Genomic DNA, 15396 nt, shown 5'->3' on the forward strand with positions numbered 1-15396 from the left:
TACAGATAAGATCCCCGTCGGCCAGTTGATTGACGGGAAGTTCCGCCCAATTTTGCTGGTTCGGTGTGCATTCCGATATCACCTCATCTCATACCCCACGCCAGACCGCACGGAATTCGTTAGCTCCGAGCCACCTATAAATACAGCTGGCCTTCCCGAGATCATCCCCATTTGTGCCAATTCGAGATCAGAAACCAATAAAATCGACAACATGAGACAAGACAACTGTCAAAGATTCGGCTTCCCCAAACCGACCGGGTACTCCATTTCCCACTGGCTGGGATCGGTGCAGGGAGATCCGCTGCTGAACCACCGAACCACGCCCGAGTTGCCGCAGTGGGCAGATATCGTGATCATCGGATCGGGTGTGAGTAGCAGCTTCAGTGCGTGCAGATTCTCGAACAGGTAGCTAAGCGCTGAATCCAGATGTCCGGAACCGTGGCCGCCAAACACCTCACGGAAACCTGGCCTGCTAAGAAAATAGTGGTCATTGAGGCTCGTCTGTTCTGCTCCGGTGCTACGGGTCGCAACGCTGGCCACTGTAAGCCAGACCAGTGGAGAGGGTTTCTGGAGTACGAGCGACAGTTTGGCACGGAGCAGGCCCTGAAGGTATGGGCATTCTCTGTGTGCTGTACCGTGCCGGGCGCTAATTGCGAGTTCTGTAACTAGATCCTGCAGAATGAACAGCAGACATGGTCCGAGCTAGTACGCTACATTCAGGAAAACAATGTCGAGTGCGAACACTGGACTGGACCCACATTGGATGTTCCCATTACCCCCGAAGCCGCGCGCAAAGCCCGCACAACGTTTGAGCGGTACAAGGCCGCCGGAGGGAAGGTCGATCACATCAAAGTGACCCACGACCCCCAAGAAGCAGCGGAGGTTCGCACAAGATCCTTACTCTGTGTTGAGGGCATGGCTGACAAGATACCAGATCTCCCAGATGAAAAATGCTCAAGCATGTTACGCGTGGCCGGCGTCCACACTGCACCCGTGGAAACTGGCGGCCCATGTGATGCGGGAGAACATTCGGAGAGGTGTCAACCTGCAGACCAGCACCAAAGCTGTCGCTGTCGTCCCTTCTCAGAAGAACCCAGGCCAGTGGGTCGTGAGAACCGAGCGCGGTGACATTGAGTGCGCACAGGTCGTCCATGCTACCAATGCGTATGGTTCCGCCCTCGAGCCGTCGCTGCGGGGCTTGATAACTCCCCGTCCCCAGATGTGCAATCGAGTCACGATCCCGGAGACTGCTACAGATTTTGCAGGATTCAAGAACTCCTATGGTATTCTCCTTGGTCGGGACGACCTGATCAGCATCAATCCCCGCCTGAATGGCGATGGCACCGTGCTGTTTGGCGGCAGCAACCCTGGCCAAGGGGAGTTCATGAAGTGGCTAGACCGGAATCCAGAGCGGTGCATTGATGATGGTATGACCGGTCATGACGCGATCAATAAGGCTGTTCAGGCGTTCGCGATCGGTGAAGTGAAGGGGTGGACCGCCGATGAATTGCAGCAAGAAGAGCCTTACACGCATGCTTGGAGTGGTATCATGGGAATGGTAAGAAAGCAGTAATTCGAGATGTAATGCTATTAGGACAGGAGCTGACTGGAGACTAGAGCGCAGACGGCGTGCCCTTTGTCGGAGAGCTGCCAGGGCTTGCGGGTCAGTGGGTTTGTGCTGGTCACAACGGACAGTAAGTGAATTACCCCCCCCCTTGAAATGAAGTGACGCTAACAGTGACTTTTGCGACACCACAGTGGTATGGCTCGTATTTTCACCGCTGCAGCAGGCTTGGTGAAGTTGATGGCTGGGAGTTCGTGGGCTGAGTCGCAGCTGCCTGAGGTTTTCCAAATCACGGTGGAAAGGGCTGAGCGGTTAAGAGAAGGCTGCAAAGCGTCAGCTGCGGCTGTCGCTCGGATTTGAATGGATGCGCAATTCTAAACGCCGCATAAAATCTCGTGTTCTGTACGATTGAGTTGACCCAGTAGAAAAGCACTAGATGTACGATCTACAACCTCCATGGTTGGGGATACAAACAAATCTGCTATTAAACACTAAATCCTTCGGTCCGCTGTCTACGATTCCGTAGATTGTCTAGCGTGCGGGGTACTTAATTAAGTGCATAGTGGGTCTCAGCTGCCATTTGCTCAATTTGGTAATCTAATATGTATGCCAGTGACAGTCCAGGCCAACCTTCCAGTCAGCGCAGCGGCATTTATCTTTTTTCTTTTCATCGCCACTCCAAGAGAATCATCGCCCGCGACGCTTCTCCACTGGAATTCTTTGACCCTTTCTACCCCGACGCTCCGACCTGACATCCCCTCCTTCTCCAGTTGACAACGCACGCTCAGCAATATTGACAGCTGAAGGGTCCACATATACGCCATGTTGCCCCAGAAGGGCCAAAAGACCCCTTTAACCCGGTCCGCTGCACGGAGACCCTCGGGTTGCCGAGCCCTTTTGGCATGCGTGAAATGCAAGGAAAAGAAATGGAAGGTAAGAGGACTATACACCCTGTCCAGTGCCTCAGGCAGCTTTCTTCTGACCCGATAGGATGGAAGTGCGACAATAATCCCTCGGGGTGTAACAACTGCCTACGTGCTGAATCCGGTCGGTGTTTCTTCCGGTCGCTCGGTTCCTTCCGGTTGCAAAAGTGGGGTTGATTAAGCTTAAATGATCTGACACAGGAAAACAGTCTGCCTCGTAGAAGACCCCGTCACGAGGACATGTCGGCCACGTAACTACATCGAGATCCTCGAGAAACGAGTGGAGTTTCTGGAGAGCTTGCTAAAGGAGCGCTGTCCTGATCTCGTCTGCAGTGACCTTTTCAGCCGTCATGCACCCGAGAGACAAAAAGCATCTACTACCTCCCCACGGATACAACACATAATTAGTTCTGATGTCCACCACAGTGACCCGATGAGTTCCCGCAAAGCCAAAGATGATTTGAACCGAGACGACGCTGTCGACAAACTGGAAGCCAAAGTGGGCCTACTGAGTCTCAATGCCGCGGGCGCAGAGCCTCAATATCTGGGTTCGTCTTCAATCTTCGCCTTCTCGCGCTTGATCAATCCGTCTCTTCGCCAGGTGGTTTCCTCCGATCTTCCCACGGGTACTGTGGCTGATGGGCCGGAGAATCGCGTCTCGGTGCTACCGTCACCATGCCTGTTGCCCGATCACGAGTCTGCAGTCAGGCTCAGTAATGTCTATTTCCAGAATGTGAACGTTCACTACCCCGTTCTACATGAGCCGACCTTCAGGACATGGGAGTCCATGTTGCTACACGAGTCGACAGGGCAGGAAAATCTTCATCCGGATCCTATCTCATTATTCTTCTTGAACATGGTAAGGTCTAACAAGACCATGACTACCGAATGGGGACAGAAAGTGCTCACACCGGTAGGTATACGCTGTCGGGGCGTTGCTTCTGCCCCAACTGGGATTCTCAGCGGAAGTAAGCAGACGACCCCAATCAAGGAACGGAAGCGCTCACTGACTGATCACCAGCGCCTGTATACATCAGCACTAATGTATATCGATGATATCCTAATCCATGATAACCTCGAAGCGGTGCAGGCCATCTTGTGCTGCGCCATCTACTCGGTGAGATCTCCGACGGGCACATCGCACTGGTATAAATCACCATCAAGAAAAACGAGGACGAAGATCGCATGTGCTCATGAAAGTGACAGGAAGCTGGGCAGTCTGGCGCTGCGTCAGTGCATCGATCTGGGGTACCATCGACATACGAAGCATTTCTCCGTCCCCGCAGAAGATTTAGTTCGGACCGAACTTCGCAAGCGGGTGTTCTGGTGCGCCTATGTGATAGAGACCCAGGCTGCCGTCATGTTGGGCCGACCGCTGAGTGTACCGTATCAAGAGGTCGACGCTGAGGTGTGTTCGAATAGGACTCCTACCTTTATCAGCATCGCTCCATCTGCGCTCCGTTTCTGACCATTTATCGTGTATAGTATCCCATTGACATTGACGATACGTGCATCACGAGCACAGGACTACTAGCCACGCCCCGGAGCCGCCCGCAGGAACCACCCACCACCATGACGAGAGCGATCTACACCTTCCGCATGCGACGACTCCTGAACCTCATCCACACCCGCCTCTACTCCAAGGCCGACCCCATTTGCGCCGGCAATCATGACCGGCAGCGCGACGTTGCGAACATCCGCGCCGAGATCGAGAAGTGGCGTTCGGAGCTTCCGCCCTCGCCGCCGTCCCACCCCCAAAATGACCTGGCCCTATTCACGAGCGCAGACTGGTATGATTTGGAGTACAACTACACGATCCTCCAGCTCTGTCACGCCCAGATCCTCGACCCTCAGGCGGGAGGAAAGGCGACCGAGGATGTCTTTCTGGAATGCCTTCGAGCCGCAGAAAGCATCTGCCAGAGCTACCGCCGTCAGTTCCTGGGGAAGCCGACGAGCTGTACCTGGGCGGCGCTGCATGAGCTGTTCCTGGCGGGACTGACATATCTCCACTGCCTGTGGACGACCTCGTCTGCCGCGCGAGGAGAGGTCTCTGGCCCCGCGCAGGCGGACAGCACCTGTAACGATTGCACGATCGCGTTGGTGATCATGGCGGAACGCTGGGATGTGGCGGCGCCGTATCGGGATATCTTTGTGGCTCTGGCGAGCCGGACACTGTCGATGTTGGGTGGCAAGGCTTGCGCTGAAGGATTATCCGATCGTGTAGATTCGGCTGGTGCTTGGAGTCGGGCGGAACAGGATGATTGCACGGAATGGATGAATATGGTCGTCGAGGCTGGAGTGCTCAACGGCTCGAATGGCCTGTTGACCGGCCTAGCGAGAGATTGATCTCTTTTTCGTACATCCAGGGCTGTTGTTCTGTGCAAGTATCCTCGCCAATTCACGGCTCTGGTGATATCAGTATGAAAACACTATGGTCAGAGAGAGGGCCATGAACAGCTGATGGGATATATAGGGGTATTTTTGCTAGGAAGGGGGTTCGAGAAATAGTCAAGTGATTGACGACCCTTCTCAAACTGAGATCCTCTCGTAGAAGCGCCATCTTTGCCCGGTCAAGGGCAAGAAGGGGAACATGTCCGGCGCTGTCGGCTAATATTACCGAAGTACAGGCTGCCGCATAGTCTGGCCCGACACGGGGCTAGTCCAGCTGAAAGGCACCACGACGGAGCTGCAATGCTGGCAAGTGGTATCTCCGGCCGAGCCGAGGAATAAGTGGGTGAATAATGCGTGTCGGTGGCGAGAATAAAAGCATTCCCTTGATGCACCACACGCAGATGCAAGCCATTGAAGCTAACCTCGCTTATAGTACTCGCGAGAGATGCTAGTATCGGGAAATACTACTCTATATGCCTTCACAAAGGTCACCAGATCATTCTTTCAGCTCGCCACAAGAGAGAAGGGTTGAGAAGAGAGCTCAATAGGGGCTAGAGTCAATCCCTCATAACGAGTCTGAGGATAAAAGGGGAGAAGTGCGCCCGCCTGTTGGGGTTTGGCATTCACCTTTTTCCTATCTCCTCAACGCAATTGGGAATTGGGATTGTATTTTTCCATCTGGGTTTCGTTTCCTTGATCACCCAACAGCACAATGAATCCCATGGCACAAGGCAACTCTGAAGATGGACCCTCGCGTCCGATGCGGCGACTGGTGATCTGCTGCGACGGCTCCTGGCAGACCTCGAGCCATGGCCTCCGGAACGTGGCCTCCAACGTGGCCAAGCTGTCGCGATCAATCGCCGGCTGGACCGATGAAGATGGGGAGTGCATCCAGCAGCTAATCTACTACGACGCAGGAGTTGGCACGGCCAACAGCGCCTCCGTGGAGAGTGAGAGCTTCCCAACCCGGTTCGTGGCGAAGGTTCAGAAGTGCTGGGAGGGTGGCCTGGGACGCGGTCTGGAGGAGAATGTGTGCGAGGCTTATAACTTTCTGGTATGTTCGGAAAGGCCAGCCCATCTATACATAGGGCGGCCGTCGGAGCCTCGCCAAACCGATCGAGGAGTGCAAGTCATGCTGACAATCTGGGTACCAGGTCAACAACTACGCCCCCGGCGATCAGATCTACATCTTCGGCTTCTCCCGCGGTGCGTACACGGCGCGCGCGCTGGCCGGCCTCATCTGCAACATGGGCATCTGCCTGCCGGACATGATGGATGATTGGTGGTCGATGTACGCGGACTACAAACTCAACTTCAAGCGGCAGGCGGCCGAGAAGAAGGCGAAGGAAGAGGGTTCGGGAATGCACCACATGAAGTCCTGGGGGAAGACGAAGCCCTATACGGACTGGAAGGAGCGGTTCCACAAGGCGGTTGAGATTGAGGTCGTCGGGGTGTTCGACACGGTGGGGGCGCTGGGCATCCCGGCGAACGTGTGGTGGGACTTCAGCGAGCGCAACGAGGCCAACTACGGGTTCCACGACACCAAGCTGCACAACCAGATCAAGCACGCCTTCCACGCGTTGGCGCTGGACGAGGACCGCGCCCCTTTCACCCCGACGCTGTGGAGCCGCCCGTCCGGGGTGACGACCAAGTTGGTGCAGTGCTGGTTCCCGGGCTACCACATCAACGTCGGCGGCGGCAGCGACAACACCGTCAAGAGCTACGGCGACCTCGAGGCCATGGCCAACCTCGCCCTCGTCTGGATGATCGACCAGGTCCGCCACCGCACCAGCCTGGCCTTCGAGGACCACGCCCTCGCCCGCTTCTACCACCACTACAACTGCACCATCGTCGACCTCTCGCGCCGCGGCTTCCAGCAGGGCAGCAAACACCACTACACGCACGCCGAGACCGCGCACTGGTACTCCTGGGATAACCCGCACGCCACGCACATCACCGGATACGGTGGCTGGGGCCTGGGGTATCGTCCCGACAGCTGGGGGCGGGAGACGGCGCTGGCGGGCGATATCCCCCGCACCCCGGGCCAATACGCCAAGGCCAACGCCGAAGGAGCTACGGATGAGTTCATCCATCCCATCGTGCGCTACGCGACGAGCGAAGCCCATCGCCAGGTCCACCCACGTGGCTCCCCGCTGTACTACGAACCGCAGGCGCTGAAGGACTTTGTCCCCGTGAAGAACCCCCCTCCGCCGGCGGACAACCCCTGGCTCAAATACGAAGGATGGTACTGGAAGAAAGTTTAAAAAGACACTGGCGAGATCACGCTGATCCCGGAGATGGCCCTGTGGGAGGACGTCGACCGCGAGGACATGTTGTTCAACGAAAGGGACTACATGCGCGCCGACTGGCTGGCGACCTCGGCTCCGCTCAAGGGCTTCGAGGAGTCGTTCATCAAGGAGTATCTCGCCTTGGGCAAGCCGACGACGGCAGACCCGCTGACTCCCCGGGAGCAGAAGCTTATGGCGGAGCTGGAGGAGGTGGCGGCCCGAGAGCATGCCAGCACGATGAAAAACGGATCGCTGGTCTACGAGCTGCGCAAATGCGCTTTCCCGGGCGATGCGGCGAAGCGTATGCAGCTGCTCCAGGCGGCTGGGGACCGGACCAAGTCCTTCCTTACAGATGTGGAATCTCAGCCCTACCGGCCACCCTGGAAGCCCGCGAGGTTGAGGAAGATGGAGGTTGTGGAGCTTGTCAGTGATGACATTGAGTAGTAGAGATTGACGTTTAAATATTTGGCAGATCTCTTCGGGACTTTCTTACCAGGAAATAGCAATGGCAGCATCTTTTCAGTTTTTCCTGTTTCTTTGATAGCTCAAAAAGAATATTTGTTTGAGTTAGGCCTGGGGACAGGGCTAACTAGGTTCTAAAGCGCATATCGTGCTCTTGGATCTACAATTCGACACCTCCTGCGCCGCCCTAGCTTACCCCAGGACATGGACCAACTCTATCCTAACACCAACAAAACAATCAAGCACAGCAACCACGTCCAAGCCGACACCCCCGGCACACCAACAGAAAACGCAGAGACCGGACCCGCCGTCCCAGCCCAATGAATCGAAGCAGTCGCAGGCGCCACCCCGGCCGTTGCAGTTGACCCGGACCCGGAATCCGCCGCCGAAGCCGACAAACTCGTCACACTACCCCCCTCTATCACAATACTCTCAAAGTCCCCACTCTCATCGCTGTACGTATACGATTCCGCCGGATAATAGTTCACGATATCCACCGTCTGCACGACCATCGTAAACGGGGCCTGGGAGTAATTCGTCTCCCCACCGGCCCAGGAAATCGTCCCCGCGCTGTTGTTCGGGTCCCCGCCCGCCCAGATCCCGACCTTGATCCGCGAGGGGGTCTGCGGGTAGCGGGTGCCGTCCGCGGCGTCGCTGTACGTCAGGGTGCGCTGGACGGTGCCGTCGATGCTCCAGGTGAGAGCCGCGGGCGTCCAGGTGAGGGTGTAGTTGTGGAAAGTGGATTGCGGGTCGTCGACGGGCTCCCAGGTCCAGCGGTCCGAGGTGGAGGAGTCGCCCTTCCCGAAGTAGTCGGTTTGTAGCTCCGTGGTGTAGGACCCCAGGATTTCCTGTCCCGTGGGAGAGGAGGTTGTTAGTGGGAGAGGGTCCGACGAGCGAGTAGATGCAGTTGACAGTGGGGCGGGGATTGTGCTCGTACCCAGTCCACCTCATCGAGATCATCCGACTCCAACACTATACTGCTGATGATCCCCGTGCCAGCGGAGGCTTTCATGACGACACTGATCTCGCCGAAGAAGATGTAGAACGGCGTGGCGATCGTGGGGGCTTGGCCCTCCTCGTTGATCGTAAGCTCGACGCCCTCGGCGCCTACCGTTGGGCTGCCCGACAGCGTCGACCACTGTGCAAGAGTCTCTGAGCTCTGCACGAAGTCATAATGGAGGCTGCTGTCGGTTGAGCCCGTGTCGGACGGACAGGTTTTGTTTAGAGGGTTGCAGTCAGTGGAAGTCTGTGCGAAGGTCACGGAGAGCGCGGAGAGAAGCGCAGCGGTATGCCGAAGTAAACGCAGCATTCGAATGACGGGGTGTGATCTGGGCGCTTGGTGTACCGATAAGGCGACATAGTGCTATACATGGTGGATGAGAAACGAAGTATATATGGCAGAACCATGGAGACAAACTTGTTTTCCCTCTGCCTCCCGCCGGATGATAGACACAACCTTTTCGCATCTTTGTTCCCAGCCTCCTCAATGATGCCCAGTTGACTATGACAGAATGTCAGCGGTTCGCTTCCAGCCTCCCTGTTTTAAATTCTCTGATCAATTTCAGGGTGGAGTAGATGTCGTGGTCTCCAAATACACTATCCGAAGGCGGCTAGATTATGCCGCTCTGTCAGCACTGGGTGGATTCCCTTTTTATCTGTGAGCGAATGATAGCCTGGAAACTCGGAGAATTCCCCGCTTACGCAGAAGCTTGTCTGCGTAAGTCAGCATAATGAGTAACTCACGCCTATACAGCGACTATGAATGCACTCTCTACAGTTAGGTTCCCACACAAAAATGTCCCATTAGGCAGCTAGAAAAGCATATGACGGCTAGGTGCCTGTTCATGGCCACAGTCTGTCCGATATAGAAGGTAGAAAGAGGTTGGTTCTGGGGCGAGTTGTGTGATGATCGCTACGTTACTGGTGGGGGTTTTTGTTTTGCCGGTAGTATGTCGTGAGTGGGGAAGCGCTTGGAAAGCGTTAGGCAACCTTCATTTAATACGTAGTCATATATACATAAGCTCGCCGCGCCCCGACAATACTCATCTGGGTTGGGTGAGAGGAATTGGAGGAGGCGCAGGGGTCGGGGATGGTTCTGACGTGTTTTCGATTTCCACCCCGTTACGATGGTCGAGATTCCATCGTGGCTCATATGATGCCCATTGGAATGCCCGGCAGTACAAGCTAGGGTGACTGGGAGATTTGCTGCGTGCATAACTGTTATTCTCCGTCTTCTGTGTCCCTCTCACTCATCTCCCCTGCAGCGGCTCCTGCCAAGAGCATTGTCTGGCCCCCCACAGCCAGGCCGCGAGACATAGCACCTTATGGCATGGCTCTTCCGTCATTCTTAGCTGAAGAATTTTGAGCTGCGGGCTCTTTGCCTCTCTACCCGAGGACCAATTAAAGTACCGAATGCCCATGAGGGTCAGCTTCCTTTGAGTGACAGACGTATCAGGGCTGTTTCATCCGTGACGACAGTTAGTATTATTTATAATGTCCAGGACATGGGAAAGTACTGTACCTAGAGCCTCCTGAGGCTTTTTGTTCTCTCAATTATAGGCTTGAATAATCAGGGGTACTTTACATTCCATGAATGAACGTGGCGATATATGGGAACTGGGAAGCAATCAAAGTAGTCCAGTGCTATTATAGGGTAATCAGAGAAGGGCTTCACTGATAATTTACCAGATCCCATAGAGTTACACCTTCACTTATCGGCCCCCCTCTCACCTATAATCGCAAAGCTTGCTTCATTCTCGACGAAATTATAGAACCTTCGCCGAATTCCTGCCTCGCTACCATCTATGGAGATTCACTGCTCGCTTTCGACGGCGTTCTTAAGCACTTCGCTTGGGAATGTAACCACCGCCATGGGATTTGGGGCAGAAGTAGACATTCGTTGTTTGCGCCGTGCTTTCTATGATGGACTGAAACCCTTGGTTTCCGTCCTGTCCACCTTCCGCGGCGGCCTACATGTGTTTGTGAGCGGCGACGATGTTGATATTGGATTTTGCAATTGGCTGGAGGTAGTCGACGTGGAATTGTTACTGCTTCGTGGGACGTAGATGCCGCTGTGGCACTTCGCGTTTGGACCCTGGGGACGGGGATTGAATTAAGTGCCGTTCCGGAGACGATGGTATCAAGAAAGGCTCTAAGACTAATTGGGAATCGTTCCATGGCTTGTCTGGTCTCCTGCGATCCAGGTGCTAGTACTAATATGGCGCCAACTCGATTCGCAGAATGGAATCTCAGAGAGAGGGTGCAGAAGCAGAGTACAGGAACTTCTTAAAGGAGCAGTCATATCTGCTTATGACGAAGGCACGCCCGTCACAGAGCCTTGTATGAGGCTGTGCTGATGCCTACAGAGATACTAAGTGGGCCACAGCTTCTGTTGCCAGCCTGGGCGACACATATGTGAATGTACGGCCTCTCCGTGCATTTCCCTCGCGCACCTCAACCACTATTTCCACCTACCTCATTCACAATGGAGTTGACTTTTGGAGATTCTTCGATATTTGATCTATTTTCTCTACAGGCTCACCCAATACCAGCTGAGAACATCAGTCCAGATATACTGGACTGGCATGGACGTTTGTATCGCATTCCCTGTCCGCTCCCCAGTGAAATAGGCTTCTCAGGTTCTCGACCATTCAGACCCACCCCGCTGCCTATCGTATGAAAACGTTCCTTCTGAGGTCTACCGGTGGGCAGTTCCGAGGCTCCATATCATGTATGATCGGCATTGCGCAGGCTCTTCCTCCTCCCTCTATTGACCAACAGGTCAGCTTTGCCCCTTTGGATTTGCCACAAACAGCGCAATCACCGAGACTGCTCAAGCTCTGCTGCTGCTACTTGGCACCCTCTGTATTTCTTGAGGAACGCATGCACTCTCTGACTCACTCATTCGGAGCGGTGGATGACAGCAGTGGCTATAATTGTACTCTACACGACTTTCCCTTTCGCCCAATTGAATATTTCGCCTGAACTAACCGCACCTCTCGGCCCTAGCACCCGGATGCAACCCCAAATATCTGATTGCATCAGTTCGAAACACCTACTTTTAGTCAACATGGGCTTGCAATGCGGACGGGGGTAAGATGACCATAACATTCCCTGCGTCTCAGCGGACCGTGACATCCTCATCGACAAAGGATCGAACCAGACCGTGGTCCCGTCGCTTGCTGACCCGCTGCGAAGCAACCTTTATAGGCCGACTTGTGCTTTCGTCTTCCTCCATAACTTGCTATTTGCCTGCACAAGACGTATGGATGATTCCGTCCATAATCCCTCGTCGTGGCCCGCTCCTCACCAGAAAGTCAGATACAGTCAATCATATTAGAATCATGCTCAGTAGCCGGAGCAAGGACGAAGAGACAGTGATGGCAATGCCCCTTGATTGTTGTCTGGACCCGTGGCTGGCTCTGCCGAAACCCCGAAACCTTGAATGTGGTGCCTAGCGTGGCTCCGAGTCAGACTTTAGAACTTTGCAGCCTTCAAGGCCAGAATGCCTTTTCTTCAGACTAGGTATCAACAGTACGGGTGTGATGGGTAGCGTGCGGGCTTCAATCCCCCACTATGTACATGGTCGCAAGCCACTACGTTCTTGATCCTGCACATTTTATACATCTATGGAGGGGAAGTTGACTGCTCGTTCTTATTGGTATCCTTGTCATTTGGGACCAAATGTGGGCTGTGTATCTATAGAGAGGCTTTTGAAGGGACCTGACAGAAATGTAGGGTGATAGAGAAGATGTATAGGATAGTCAAGGTATAGAGGATATAGTAGATATCAGAGACAGTGGAAATACTCCAGGCCTGTACTGTTTGTACTGTAATAGAACTAGTCTATATACTCATATAATTCTTCAATGGATGGAAACATAAAATATTGAGGTTTTATAGTAGCGTCCATCAGAGCAGGTTGTTTATAGGCCAGCTAGTTGATCCAAGTCAGCATACTCAACCATGAGCCAGAGCTATGTCCTGCCAATGACATTTACCGGATATATTACCCGCTCACCTAGAATAATTTCTACTACCAAATTTCTTTTAGTGTGAGTCACGTTGCATGGTGCTTCACTTGCCAAAATCCAGTCTTGCTGAATAATACCACAGGAAAACGCCATTACGACTTTGGGCTTTACCTGAATCGGACTATGATGGTATCGCTGTATAGCGAAAAATACCCTGTTTGGCAAAGCCGCTAAGGAACCAGGGGCGCAGAGATGATTTTATCTTCGCCCCGGGCCGCTGCAAAGTACCGCAGCGTAAGATAGGAGGGTCACACCATCCATCCACTTTTATTACGAAACAAGTTCAAGCTTTTTGACGTTCGAAGGTAGGATTTATTGGAAGGAGGAACCTCGGAGCCAATTCAGAAAAGCTACCCAACTCCGCGGGGCCCACAGCGTACCACAGCGTTGGAATTCTCCTCGGACCCCGAGAAGTGGGTCTTCCAAAAAGAGCAGTTCGTTTTTCGGGCTTTTGCGTGACAACCACGGATGCATGGATGGGCCTCATGGGGCATACATATACTTTCCACTATAACCACGTGGGTTGCTCAGAAGCTTTCAATTTGGACCCCCTGTCAAGCCTCACCAAAGTAGGGATTTGCCAGCCTTCAGATCAATATCTCCTTATATGGAGCGCGAAGGTGGTATTATTCATGCTGTTCTTGCCATTTGACACACTATTCCTCTACCTGGTGGATTCTGAAGAAGCCTTTATGAGTCCTGATGTAGGAGAGAAGACTTTAACGAATGAAACCCTTCTTACACGTTCTCTATTTGCGGAAAAAAGAATGTTCTGTTTCCCCCCCCGACAGGTGGCCCCACTTGATAGTCGCCCATCGGAAGGAAGTCTTACAAGAGTGAGTTACAGCTTAGCCTTCTGGTTATTCTTAATGCGTCCCAAAAGTTGAGCACTCCCTTGTGAGCTATTCTAGATTGTATCCCTCGACGCCCGGCTCTATCCTGTGTGGTTGAAATCAGTTCACAACCCTCTATAAAAAGTGTTCAAGAAGGGGCTTCAGCCCGGTTCCTGGTTCACTCAATCGGTTCAGTGTCAAATTCTGTCCCTACTCCCCAAATACCCCCTTCCTGACATCCCTTCCCTCCTCACCCATCTCCCGCTCACGAGTACGCCGATTTATTGTCACCATGGGAGACTTCGAGAAGGTTTACCGTGCCCAACCGAGCCAGCCAGCCACCCACCTACCAGCAGGTCCGCTCGGGCGAGGCGCAGCAAGTCACCCGCAACCCCGACTGGAACTATTCTCTTTGCGACTGTTGCTCTCCGGGCTCACTGTGTCTGTACTATCATTTCCCCGGTGTTTCAACACTGATTAGCCCGGAAACCGTACTCTAACGTTGGTTCCCAGGCCTGACCAGTTGTTTTCTCCCTTGCTTGGCCTTTGGTAAAACCCAATCCCGACTGCAGAACCCGAGCCTCGGAGACTACAGCGCTATCAACGGCGAGGTGAGCTTCGATGCCGAATCCTGTGAATAACTTCGGGTACGCTAACTCCTGGCCCCTGTCTTCCTTCTAGTGTGCGATTTACACTGTCCTCTCCTTTGGCTATTTGCATTGGATCTATCAGACAATCAAGCGAGGGGAGATGCGGCAGAAGTACGGGATCCGCGGCTCCTGCTGCGGCGACTGCTGTGCGACCTTCTGGTGTGGCTGCTGCACGCTAGTTCAGGAGGAAAAGGAGGCCGAGCTGCGCACGAGGCCGGAGGTGGCAGGATACCAGATGGGGCCCCAGATGATGTATTCACGATAGTTGGCCAGCGATCGACGTGCTGAGTCCAGATCGCACCTGTCTGCTGAACAAACTCGGACCAGTGTTTGTATGTACGTGTGCGTGTGTTCTTAATCAACAGGCCACACCCACCCAGCTTCCCACCTCTGTCGAGCATGTCCTGTGCATTCCTTCTTCCTTCGCCTTGTTTCCTATGCGGTGGTGTGTGGTGTGTGGTGTGTGATGATGTGCCCCGAATAAGAATAGTATATCCGAGCAAGGAGATCCCGACTGTGGGATGTAGACCGTGTGACTGGCGACAGACAGGGTTCGTCTGAAATCTTGCTTTTATAGGTCGGCGAGTCACATTTCATACTTCCACCGTAACTATTTTGTCTGCCTGCCAGTCATACCTCTACAGTGATAATGAGAAGCATACTAAGAGCACAAGGGGAAACCTCGGAGAAACATGCTGGTGGTGCTCAGGAAAGAGCCGAGACTTCCCGTGGGGCTCGGCAGAAACTCTTCTCATCCTGCGACCCAGCTGCGCAATAGGGAAATTAGAAGGGGAGATCCTGTATACAAGCTCAAAATCTCGAATATTGGAATCCACTTGAAATCCACCTGGGCACCCCTGGAATAGGCTAGTTTGAAGGGTTCGTCCGGACACTGTACAAAGTCCCTGGATCCCTGGAGCCCCCGGCAGTGGTGAGGAAGGGATTATCGCACCACACCCCCACTATCCGACTACAATACTTCGATCCTAAATGCATACGATCTCTGTTACGCCCCCCCCTTTTCACCCAACTTCATCTAGAAATTCTATTCAAGGTACAGTAAATAGAAACCGCTGCCACTAGCCACTAAGCGAGCCGAGTGACGTGAAAGCATGACTGTAGAAATGAGCCAGTTTCCTTTCACCCTATTTTGTAAACAGAAACCAGAGTAAGGCAGGGATAGCCCTAGACGGGAGAATAGATCTCCAAACAATGTACATGACAAAAGGGACTTCAATCTTGTGTTACTGAG

At 53.7% G+C, this 15396-nt stretch overlaps 5 protein-coding genes across 5 annotated transcripts; 4 read left to right on the forward strand and 1 right to left on the reverse strand.

The window, feature by feature from the left end:
* Nucleotides 1–54: 54 nt before the first annotated feature.
* On the forward strand, nt 55–2012 carry BO66DRAFT_387489 (NAD(P)/FAD-dependent oxidoreductase). Its single transcript, XM_025646316.1, has 6 exons — nt 55–367; nt 427–609; nt 670–882; nt 935–1558; nt 1618–1694; nt 1759–2012. The coding sequence occupies exons 1-6, from the start codon at nt 212–214 to the stop codon at nt 1922–1924; spliced, it is 1419 nt and encodes a 472-aa protein (XP_025509451.1). The 5' UTR covers nt 55–211; the 3' UTR covers nt 1925–2012.
* A 287-nt stretch (nt 2013–2299) lies between these two features.
* Nucleotides 2300–5197, forward strand: BO66DRAFT_363677 (uncharacterized protein). The gene is made up of 7 exons (XM_025645124.1): nt 2300–2497; nt 2563–2611; nt 2697–3346; nt 3405–3455; nt 3509–3633; nt 3694–3895; nt 3973–5197. The coding sequence occupies exons 1-7, from the start codon at nt 2387–2389 to the stop codon at nt 4831–4833; spliced, it is 2049 nt and encodes a 682-aa protein (XP_025509452.1). The 5' UTR covers nt 2300–2386; the 3' UTR covers nt 4834–5197.
* A 402-nt stretch (nt 5198–5599) lies between these two features.
* BO66DRAFT_363681 (T6SS phospholipase effector Tle1-like catalytic domain-containing protein) lies at nt 5600–7610 on the forward strand (the record flags this gene model as incomplete). The annotated part of the gene is made up of 3 exons (XM_025645125.1): nt 5600–5932; nt 6033–7136; nt 7158–7610. 3 exons carry the CDS (start codon nt 5600–5602, stop codon nt 7608–7610), a joined length of 1890 nt encoding a protein of 629 aa, XP_025509453.1.
* A 178-nt stretch (nt 7611–7788) lies between these two features.
* Nucleotides 7789–8937, reverse strand: BO66DRAFT_407430 (glycoside hydrolase family 16 protein; the record flags this gene model as incomplete). Its single annotated transcript, XM_025649058.1, has 3 exons — nt 7789–7815; nt 7976–8476; nt 8566–8937. 3 exons carry the CDS (start codon nt 8935–8937, stop codon nt 7789–7791), a joined length of 900 nt encoding a protein of 299 aa, XP_025509454.1.
* A 4849-nt stretch (nt 8938–13786) lies between these two features.
* BO66DRAFT_416857 (PLAC8 family protein) lies at nt 13787–14498 on the forward strand (the record flags this gene model as incomplete). Its single annotated transcript, XM_025649630.1, has 4 exons — nt 13787–13804; nt 13848–13935; nt 14008–14105; nt 14176–14498. The coding sequence occupies 4 exons, from the start codon at nt 13787–13789 to the stop codon at nt 14407–14409; spliced, it is 438 nt and encodes a 145-aa protein (XP_025509455.1). The 3' UTR covers nt 14410–14498.
* Between the last annotated feature and the right edge of the window lie 898 nt (nt 14499–15396).

This window comes from Aspergillus aculeatinus (genome assembly GCF_003184765.1).
Source record: "Aspergillus aculeatinus CBS 121060 unplaced genomic scaffold BO66scaffold_1, whole genome shotgun sequence".
In the NCBI taxonomy this organism is placed as follows: Eukaryota; Fungi; Ascomycota; class Eurotiomycetes; order Eurotiales; family Aspergillaceae; genus Aspergillus; species Aspergillus aculeatinus.

What these genes read in the sequence shown, in the direction of transcription:
- BO66DRAFT_363677 (XM_025645124.1), top strand. Translation starts at nt 2,387, where the DNA reads ATGTTGCCCCAGAAGGGCCAAAAGACCCCTTTAACCCGGTCCGCTGCA. An exon ending in CATTATTCTTCTTGAACATG is followed by an intron (nt 3,347 to 3,404) that starts GTAAGGTCTAAC and finishes TCACACCGGTAG; the next exon opens with GTATACGCTGTCGGGGCGTT. An exon ending in ATCAAGAGGTCGACGCTGAG is followed by an intron (nt 3,896 to 3,972) that starts GTGTGTTCGAAT and finishes TATCGTGTATAG; the next exon opens with TATCCCATTGACATTGACGA.
- BO66DRAFT_387489 (XM_025646316.1), top strand. Translation starts at nt 212, where the DNA reads ATGAGACAAGACAACTGTCAAAGATTCGGCTTCCCCAAACCGACCGGG. An exon ending in GGAGTGGTATCATGGGAATG is followed by an intron (nt 1,559 to 1,617) that starts GTAAGAAAGCAG and finishes ACTGGAGACTAG; the next exon opens with AGCGCAGACGGCGTGCCCTT. An exon ending in TGTGCTGGTCACAACGGACA is followed by an intron (nt 1,695 to 1,758) that starts GTAAGTGAATTA and finishes GCGACACCACAG; the next exon opens with TGGTATGGCTCGTATTTTCA.